Here is a 10,165-nt window from a genome sequence, read left to right on the forward strand (position 1 = left end):
GGGAATCGAACCTGGGACCCTGGAGCTGTGAAACAATTGTGCTAACCACTATGCTACCGTGCTGAACAAGCAGGCCGTATGCCTTCTTGGCTAACTTATCCACTTGCGTTGCCACTTTCCGTGGTACGTTTATTGTAATTTCCCAATCAACCAGACAACTTGCCCCTCATACCATGACAGTTTCCTTCTGCGGGAAACACCCAGATAAATTAGGCAAAAGAACCCTGTAACCACCATAGCCCATCTTCATGGCAACATGGCTGCTTTGGGAACTAAATATCTTCCAACATGCACACGTTTTCATTCTGTGCTCCTCGTCAAACTTGGAACCAGGTAATCGCAACTAGCCTCAAAAATGGTCAGCCCACCGGAGGCAGAGGTGTTAGACCGGCCAGTCCAGCAGAAAGAAACCCTCCAATCATCACCATTCACCAGATGTCAGAATGAACAAAATGCAGTCCTGGATGTCAGTGAGAGCAGAAACAATAACAACGGAGCCAACATCTGTAATTTATTGTGAACTTGTTGGGAGTCACAACAGATGCGATGAATCACAAAACCCCTCCCCACATTGAGGGCAGATGAATGGTCTCCCCCCCAGAATTAACTCGCTAGTGTCTCCGGATCATTGAATGTTTCCCCTGCTAAGAGCAGGTGAATGGCCTCTTCCAGGTGTGAACTTGCTACTGTTCCTGCAGGGTGTATGGATATCTGAATCTCTTCTCTCACTAAGAGCAGGTTAACGCCTTCTCCCCTGTGTGAACCCGCTGGTGTCTCTGCAGGTGGGATAACTGAGTGAATCCCTTCTCACACTGAGAGCAGGTGAACGGCTTCTCCCCAGTGTGAACTCGCTGATGCGTCTGCAGGTTGGATAGCTGAGCGAATCTCTTCTCACACTGAGAGCAGGTGAACGGCCTCTCCCCAGTGTGAACTCGCTGATGTATCTGCAGGTTGGATAACCGAGCGAATCCCTTCTCACACTGAAAGCAGGTGAACGTCCTCTCCCCAGTGTGAACTCGCTGGTGTTTCTGCAGGTCGGATGATTGAGTGAATCTCTTCTCACACTGAGAGCAGGTGAACGGCCTCTCCTCAGTGTGAACTCCCTGATGTATCCGCAGGCTGTCTAACCGAGTGAATCCCTTCCCACACTGAGAGCAGATGAATGGCCTCTCCCCAGTGTGAACTCGCTGGTGAGACAGCAGACTCGAGGAAGTAGTGAATCCCTTCTCGCACTGAGAGCAGGTGAACGGCCTCTCTCCACTGTGAACTCGCTGGTGTTTCAGCAGGCTCGATGAAGCAGTGAATCCCTTCTCACACTGAGAGCAGGTGAACGGCCTCTCCCCAGTGTGAACTCGCTGATGTATCCGCAGGTTGTCTAACCGAGTGAATCCCTTCCCACATGGAGAGCAGATGATTGGCCTCTCCCCAGTGTGAACTCGCTGATGCATCTGCAGGTTGCCTAACCGAGTGAATCCCTTCCCACACTGAGAACAGGTGAACGGCCTCTCCCCAGTGTGAACTCGCTGGTGTGTCCGCAGGGCGGATAACTGAATGAATCCCTTCCCACAAACAGAGCAGATGAACAGCCTCTCCCCAGTGTGACTGCGCCGATGAGTTTCCAGTAGAGATGGAGCCCTGAATCTCTTCCCACAGTCCCCGCATTTCCACCGTTTCTCCAGGGTGCGTGTTTCCTCGTGTCTCTCCAGGTTTGTCGATCAGTTGAAACCTCGTCCACACACACAACACGTGTACGGTCTCTCCCCACTGTGAATGGTATGATGTTTTTTCAGGCTGTGTTACTGGTTAAAGCTCTTTCCGCAGTCAGTGCTCTGGAACACTCTCACTCGGGTGTGTGTGTCTCGGTGCTTTTCCAGTCACACTGATGTTTAAAATCTTTTGAAGCCGACAGAAAAGACAAACATTTCTCCTTCTAGATTCAATGTCCGGTGATTTTCAGTTCCAAGGAATTGAGAGACTGTCAGATCGAGAGGTTACGGTTGAGATTTCTGTCTGTAATTCCTCCTCTTCTAATATCCTGTAAAAACAATTTACAAAAGACATCATTGTCAGCACTGGATAGAAATTCAGAACAGACAATTCTAGTTCCTGGAGAACATTCTTTCCTCTCTCATTCCCCAAAGCTGTAAATCTCCATCCCACACACTCTCACTGCATTCTCACTCTGCTGTATCTAATATTCACCCTCCCAATTCTCCTGAAGGTGCTGATTCAGGCTGATTGACAGATCCATGCTCACTGCTTCCTGTCCTGGACACAGAGATCATAACAAATACGAGCTGCAGTTGGCCATTCGGCCCATCGAGCCTGCTCGTCTATTCTGTGGGATCATTGGCCGATCTATGTCAGCGACATTCTCCGTATTATTGACCAGAGGCTGAGTGAGCTGACTCAATATCTGTGAGCTCATGAAGCCGAGCTGTAAAACACCATGAAGAGGCTCAATGATCCGGAAGAGAGAATCCTGAATGTTGAGCAAGATGCCTCCTCGGTAGAATTTAATCCTTGGAAAACCGGCTGAGTGGTGTGGTGGACTCCTGGAGAACTTGGAGAACCGAGGGTCAGAGAAAGAACTGCCAGAAGATGTGGAGAGTCAGGTTCCCGTTAGGTTCTTCGAGGACTGGCTGCCACGTTTTCTCAAGCTGGATGTGAAGCCTCGGTGTTTCCAATTAGAATGGGCATCGGATCCTGTCTTTGAGGCTGAGGGACAGTTTTCATCCCAGGCCTGTGGTCATTCACTTCCACAACTTGAAAGATCAGCAGACGGTCCTGGAGACGGGCAAGGTGAGGTGGGACCTGGCTCCCACCTCACCTTACAGTGAATTATGTCACTTTATCCTGTGACCCTGAAAATTGTATCCGACAACTCCGTCAAGTCTTTCAATAATCAGACTACTGCCTTGGTCTTCGGTAAATCCTTGAAGAGCTAGGATTGGAGCGATGATTTGCTGCTCAGACTAACTTAGGCTCTAATCCGGACTCTTTCCCTATCATGGTGTTGTTGTCTGAAATTGTTATCTTTTATCCTGTTGAAGGGAGTTGTTATTCTGTGAGCGCCAATTGAATGTCTTCTTCTCGAGTGTTCCAGGGACTCGGATTATCTTATCTTAGTTACGGTAGATGTGCCGTGTGCTTATTATCCATCATCTTTCTTCTATTATCCGAGCGTTAATCATGGCAGAACCGAGTGGTGCCATTGCCAAAAGGGTGGTTCCACTGTGCTAAAGTGGATTGGTCACACTAAATTGCCCCTTAGTGTCCAAGACGTGTAGGTTAGGTGGATTGACCATGATCAATGCACCGGGTTACGAGGATAGAATGGGGAGTGGGCTTCAGTGAAGTGTTCTTTCTGAGGCTCACTGCAGACTTGAGGGGTGAATTGCCTTCTGCACTGTAGGAGTTCTATGTCATCTATGTTGTGTTATTCATTTTAATTTGTATATGCTGTTAGTCTGTTTGTAATATTTTACAAACTGAATTGTTCTCTGTTTTTATATAATCTTACCCTCTTTCCCCACTCACTATTTTAACCTGTTAACTGGTTATTCAATTGATCTGGCATTTCATTTTGAGGCTCTGGTCCCTCAAATATCCTGTTCCAAATTAATTCTGCAATGTGTTTTCCAAAGCTGGCACCGAGCGGGAATTAAAAGGATGGGGGATTTATTAATCGATGTGACTTTTGCCAGTCTGAGGGCACTGGAGGAGAAATTTGGGTCACCTCCGGGAAAATCCTTTCGGTATATGCAGGTTCGGGCGTTCGTGAGAAAGCAGGTAGGGGAATTCCCGCTGCTGCCTGCCCGAAGGATACAGGACAGGGTGGTTTCGGGCGTGTGGGTCGGGGAGGGTAAGATATCGGAGATATACCAGGAGCTGCAGGAGGCGGAGGCAGCCTCGGTGGAGGAGCTGAAGGGCAAGTGGGAGGAGGAGCTGGATGAGGGCCTGTGGGCTGATGCCCTGGGCAGGGTCAATTCCTCCTCATGTTGCGCCAGGCTCAGCCTGATCCAGTTTAAAGTGATGCACAGGGCACATATGACAGGGGGCGAGGATGTGTAAGTTTTTTTGGGGTAGAGGACAGGTGTGTGACGTGTTTGGGGAGCCCAGCAAACCATGCCCATATGTTTTGAACATGCCCAGCGCTTACGGAATTTTGGAAGGGCTTCGCAAAGGCTATGTCCAAGGTCTTGGATACTCGGGTAAAACCGAGCTAGAAGATAGCGATATTTGGGGTATCGGACGATCCAGGAGTGCAGGAGTCGAAAGAGGCCGGAGTTCTGGCCTTTGCCTCCTTGGTAGCCTGGAGAAGGCTCTTGTTAATTTGGAGGGACGCGAAGCCCCCAAGCGTAGAGGCTTGGGTCAATGACATGGCGGTGTTTCTTAGGTTGGAGAAGATAAAGTTTGCCTTGCAAGGGTCCTTGCAGCGGTTCTCCGGGCGGTCGCAACCGTTCCTTGACTTTCTCGCGGAACGTTAGGTGGAAGTCAGCAGCAGCTGCAACCCAGGGGGAGGGTGGGGGGAGGGGGGGAGGAGGAGGGAGGGGGGGGACGGGACAGGCTGACTTATTTTGCTTTTTGTAAGGGGCGCATGCCCCATTTTGCTTTGAGATGTGTGTTAAATTGTTAATCGTTTAGAGGGTTAAGTTGTTTTGTTTCGTTGGCATATTGCCCTGTTTTCATTGTATTATTTTCCTTTTTGGAGTGTTTTGTAAAAATTATTGAAAAACCTGGAATGAAAACATTTTTAAATTAAAAAAATAAAATTCTGCAGTGTGTTGCTTGTATTTATGTTGGCAATATCTCTTGTTCTGCTCTGTGCCCATTTCCCACCATTTTTACTGTTACTCTGTTGCACTCATTGTTTAAAGAATGATTTGCAAAAATAACTTATTACAAATCTGTCCACCTCATCCATGAATATATTCAATGACCCCCACACCCCACTGGTCCCTGTGGAAGAGAAATCTAGAGACTAATAACCCTCTGAGGGAAGAGATGACTGGAAATATATAACGTAGCCACAGTACAATATTACAAGACTAGAAATAATAATAAATGTACTTTATTACAGAACCATCAATAATATATCTAATCGGTACCATATAACAACACAAAACATGTCTGTCTGATATTAATTTACTGTCCCCTTAAATATCAGCCATTGCCTGGAGAAACCAGCCCTTTAATTGTGAACATTAGGAAAGAGACCATCCTTTTAGGCAGACAACTAAATGTGTCAAGCTGAGGGAGCAAAGGATGTCAATGTTTTTACGAGAGAGAGAGACCTGGGCCAAGCTTTGCAGAGTCTGCACCCTCCCTGGATTCACTTCCTTTCCCTTCAGAATGAGAAAAAAATGTAAAGGGGGAGAAAAGAAAGTGTTTTACTCACAAATGTGGGAGACAGGAGGACGTTTCAGTCTGTGTGAAGCCCAATCTCCTTTCACATAAAGCCCGCGCTGATTGGAGGACCAGCGTCCTTCCGGTCCTAACTCTTTCCATTAGCCAACACCTCACAGGAAGGTCAGGGGCTGGGCTTGCCTCCACACATGCGCAGCTTCCCCTCACCCTTGGACATGCACAGTACCTGATCACCCGCCCGTGCGGCGGATAGAGCGGGTTCCCCAGCGTGGGGGATTGTGGGAGCTACGGCCGACACTGTCCAAACTCCTGGGGTGAAAAGTGGAGGAGGCTTGGGCGGTTGTGTGCGAGCTTGGTGTCCGCCCCCGGGCCGATTCGAAAGGCAGGCCGCCTCTGGGAGCTTCCTGGATGGGGTGAAACAGCAACTCGGCGCCCATTGCTCCTGGTCCCCGAGGGAAGGGGAGACCGGTTTCGGAGTACTGCGACCAGTTGTGTTTCAAGTCAGCGGTTAAGCTGCGGAGACGCTGCTTCGGACTGCGAGGTTTGCTGTCGGCGGTTTTGAGTTCGCCCAATGGAGGACGAAGGAATGGAGGAAGGATGGCAGCTGGAGAGGCTGCTGGAAGCGGCGGGTCGGAACCGGGAGTGGATACCCGATGGGCGGCCCACGGCCTGCAGCCCGGGGTGGGTTGCTGCCGTTCCTGGGGTCTCCGGGGGTTCGGCCCCCCTGGACGCCCTGTGGGCGGTTGGGACTGACTCTGGGACATTCTTCCCCATTGTCGACTGTTGCCAACATTGGAGCGACTCTGGCCGCTGCCATTGGAGGACTTTGAGGACATGTTGTTCCTTGTGAAATTTCGGCTGGAGCGCCGGGGTCATGATGTGGAACGTGCAAAATTAATGGACTCTTTTTTTATGGACTTTTCTATGAGTACTAAGGGATTTTGTTTTCATGTTTTCTTTGCTTTCGTTTTCTTTAGCAGCCATGACATTCAACTCATTTTGGGTTTCCCTGAAATGGTAATTAGTAATTGTGGTGGAACGCTAGTTGGTGTGAAACTGCTCTCCCTCCGAATGGTCCCGTGCCTTTGGGCGGGGTCCAGGAGGGGGGAACCCTCTCTCCTCCGCCACGCCCGGGTCTGGCTCTCCGGTGGTCTGTGCTCTTAGCGAGGAGGGGCCTTTCCCCCAGGGTGTCGGCTGTAGGACGGGGTGAACGGGGGTGGGTGAGTGGGGATTAGTGTTTGGTGATTGATTCTATCCTGTTACATCTTTTCTGGGGTGAATTGAGGCCTGGTGCCTGGTGATTGGGTTTGATATGACACTGTTAAAATGTATCGAGGCCCTGTGGGTCATATTTGTTTCCGAAGCGGCCGTATTGTATCGGGGCCTTGTGCCTCGCGACTGCTTGTCTTATGTGTTTAGAGGTCGTCACCTTGTAATGTACTTGTGTTTTGTGGATTTTATTTTTGGTTTTTTATTTCATCTCTTTTGGAGTGGTCGTATGGTTCCGAGGCCTTGTGCCTCGCGACTGCTTGTTTTATGTGTTTAGAGGCCGTTACCTCGAAATGTACTCGTGTCTTGTGGTTTTTTTTGTTCCTTTTTTCTTTGGAATGGTCGTTGGGTTTCGAGGCCTTGTGCCTCACGACTGTTCGTGTTATGTGACTGTCTGATTGTTACTTGAACTATGCGTAGGGCCTGTGCCTTGTGGCTGGTTGTGATAAGTGACTGGTTAATTGGTATCTGGAAACGTATTTCGGCCCTGTGCCTTGCAGCTGTTTGTGTTGAATGACTGTTACAACGTTATTGTGAAATGTAATTGGGCCTTGTGCCTTGCAGCTGTTTTGTGTTAAGTGACTGTTTATCGTCAATTTGAAGTGTGTTTAATCGTCAATTTGAAGTGTAATGAGGCCTGGAGCCTTGTAAATTGGTTTCTGTAATAATTGTAACGACAATAAAAGAGTTACTCACAGATGTGGGAGACAGGAGGACGTTTCAGTCTGTGTGAAGCCCAATCTCCTTTCACACAAAGCCCGCGCTGATTGGAGGACCAGCGTCTTTCCGGTCCTAACTCTATCCATTAGCCAACACCTCACAGGAAGGGCAGGGGCTGGGCTTTCCTCCACACATGCGCAGCTTCCCCTCACCCTTGGACATGCGCAGTACCTGATCACCCGCCCGTGCGGCGGATAGAGCGGGTTCCCCAGCGCGGGGGATTGTGGGAGCTACGGCCGACACTGTCCAAACTCCTGGGGTGAAAAGTGGAGGAGGCTTGGGCGGTTGTGTGCGAGCTTGGTGTCCGCCCCCGGGCCGATTCACAAGGCAGGCCGCTTCTGGGAGCTTCCTGGATGGGGTGGAACGGCAACTCGGCGCCCATCGCTCCTGGTCCCTGAGAGAAGAGGAGAGGACCTGTTTCGGAATACCGCGACCAGTTGAGTTTCAGGTCAGCGGTCGAGCTGCGGAGATGCTGCTTTGGACTGCGAGGTTTGCTGTTGGCGGTTGTGAGTTCACCCACTGGAGGACGAAGGAATGGAGGAAGGATGGCAGCTGGATAGGCTGCTGGAAGCAGCGGGACGGAACCGGGGTGTCGATTGTCCGATGGGCGGGCCTGCAGCCCGGGGTGGGTTGCTGCCATTCCTGGGGTCTCCGGGGCCTCGCCCCCCCTGGACGCCCTGTGGGCGGATGGGACTGACTCCGGGACTTTCTTCCCCATTTTCGACTGTTGCCAACATTGGAGCGACTCAGGCCGCTGCCACTGGAGGACTTTGAGGACATGTTGTCTCGTGAAATTTCGGCAAGAGCGCTGGTACCACTTGCAAAATTAATAGACTTTTTCTATAGACTTTTCTATGTATGCTGGGGGATTTGTTTTCTTGTTTTCTTTGCCTTGTTGTATTTAGTAGCCTATTACATTTAACTCGTTTTGTTTTTTTCCGAAATGGTATCCTAGTATTAATAGTGGAACGCTGGTCAGTGTGGAGCTGCTCTCCCTCCGAATGGTCCCGTGCTTTTGGGCGGGGTCCAGGAGGGGGGAACCCTCTCTCCTCCGCCGCGCTCAGGTCTGGCGCCCCGGGGGTCTGTGCTCTCAGCCATGGGGGGGCCTTTCCCCTGGGGTGTCGGCTGTAGGGCGGGGTGAACGGGGGTGGGTGAGCAGGGATTAGTGTTCGGTGATGGATTGGATCTTGATAAAAATTTTCTGGGGTAAATTGAGGCTTGGTGACTGGTGATTGGGTTATTGATATGAAATTGTTAAAATGTGAAACTGCTCTCCCTCCGAATGGTCCCGTGCCCTCGGGCAGGGTCCAGTAGGGGGGAACCCTCTCTCCTCCGCCGCGCTCAGGTCTGGCGCCCCGGGGGTCTGTGCTTTTCAGCCAGGCCTTTCCTCCGTGGTGTCGGCTGCAGGACTGGGTGAACGGGGGCGGGTGAGCAGGGATTAGTGTTCGATGATGGATTGGATCTTGATAAATCTTTTCTGGGGTGAATTGAGGCCTGGTGATTGGGTTATTGATATGAAATTGTTAAAATGTGAAACTGCTCTCCCTCCGAATGGTCCCAAGCCCTTGGGCGGGGTCCAGAAGGGGGGAACCCTCTCTCCTCCGCCGCGCCCGGGCCTGGCTCACCGGTGGTCTGTGCTCTTACAAGGAGGGGGCCTTTCCTCCGTGGTGTCGGCTGCAGGGCGGGGTGAACGGGGGCGGGTGAGCAGGGATTAATGTTCGATGACGGATTTTATCCTGGTAAATTTTTTCTGGGGTGAATTAAGGCCTGGTCCCCGGTGACTGGGTTTTTGATATGATAACTGTTGAGATAAATTGAGGCCCTGAGGTTCATATTTGTACTGGAGTGGCCGTATTGTATCGGGGCCTTGTGCCTCGCGACTGCTTGTCTCATGTGTGTAGAGTCGTTACTTCGAAACCTGTCTGTGTTGTGTGTTGTACTTTTGGGTTTCGTTTTTTTCTTTTTCTTTATTTCTTTTGGAGTGGTCGTATGGTTTCGGGGCCTTGCGCCTCGCGACTGCTTGTGTATGTGTTTAGAGGTGGTTGCCTCGATGTGGTTGTGTCTTGTGTTTTTATTTCCTTATGCTTTTGGAACAGTCGTTTGGTTAGCCTTGTGCCTTACGACTGTTCGAGTTACGAATCTGTGTGATTGTTATCTGAACTATACGTGGGGCCTGTGCCTTGCGGCTGGTTGTGATAAATAACTGGCTGATTGGTATTCGGGAACGTATCTCGACCCTGCGCTTTGCAGCTGTTTGTGTTCAATGACTGTTGCAACGTTATCGTAAAATGTAATTGGGCCTTGCGCCTCGCAGCTGTTTTATGCTCAATGATCGTTTAATCGTTAATGTGAAGTGTAACTAGGCGTTGTAGCTGTTTCGTGTTCAGTGACTGGTTAACCGTTAATGTGAAGTGTAATCGGGCCTTGTGCCTTGTAGCTGTTTCGTGTTCGGTGACTGTTGATTCGTTTAATGTGAAGTGTAATCGGGCCTTGTGCCTTGTAGCTGTTTCGTGTTCGGTGACTGTTGATTCGTTTAATGTGAAGTGTAATCGGGCCTTGTGCCCTGTAAATGAGTCTATGTTGAAAATTGTGACGACAATAAAAGAGATACTCACAGATGTTGGAGACAGGAGACGTTTTCAGTCTGTGTGAGGCCCCAGTTTTGCTCTGTGTCCAGCTTCCGCATTCAGACAATGGCGGAGCTGATTGGATGGGGAAGAGAGTCCTTCCGGTTCACCAACTCTTCCCATTGGTCAACAACTTTCTGACGCACGCAGAGAAATCCGCGGTGACGTCTCAGGGTCCA

General features: G+C 50.2%; 1 protein-coding gene across 2 annotated transcripts; it reads right to left on the bottom strand.

Annotated features, from left to right (window-relative positions):
* Positions 1 to 490: 490 nt before the first annotated feature.
* On the bottom strand, positions 491 to 10,162 carry LOC140420186 (uncharacterized). 2 transcript variants are annotated; one of them, XM_072504214.1, is made up of 2 exons: positions 9,975 to 10,162; positions 491 to 2,035 (listed from the first exon to the last, which is right to left on the bottom strand). In XM_072504214.1, the coding sequence occupies exon 2, from the start codon at positions 1,446 to 1,448 to the stop codon at positions 729 to 731; it is 720 nt and encodes a 239-aa protein (XP_072360315.1). In that variant the 5' UTR covers positions 1,449 to 2,035; positions 9,975 to 10,162; the 3' UTR covers positions 491 to 728. The 2 variants fall into 2 exon arrangements, with proteins under 2 accessions (XP_072360315.1, XP_072360317.1); XM_072504216.1 differs by lacking the exon at positions 9,975 to 10,162 and adding an exon at positions 7,336 to 7,354.
* Positions 10,163 to 10,165: the final 3 nt, after the last annotated feature.

The sequence above is a fragment of the Scyliorhinus torazame genome, chromosome 5 (assembly GCF_047496885.1).
Source record: "Scyliorhinus torazame isolate Kashiwa2021f chromosome 5, sScyTor2.1, whole genome shotgun sequence".
Classification (NCBI taxonomy): domain Eukaryota; kingdom Metazoa; phylum Chordata; class Chondrichthyes; order Carcharhiniformes; family Scyliorhinidae; genus Scyliorhinus; species Scyliorhinus torazame.

Excerpts from the sequence above, each read along its gene's own strand:
- LOC140420186 (XM_072504214.1), bottom strand. The coding sequence starts at position 1,448 with ATGCATCAGCGAGTTCACACTGGGGAGAGGCCAATCATCTGCTCTCCA.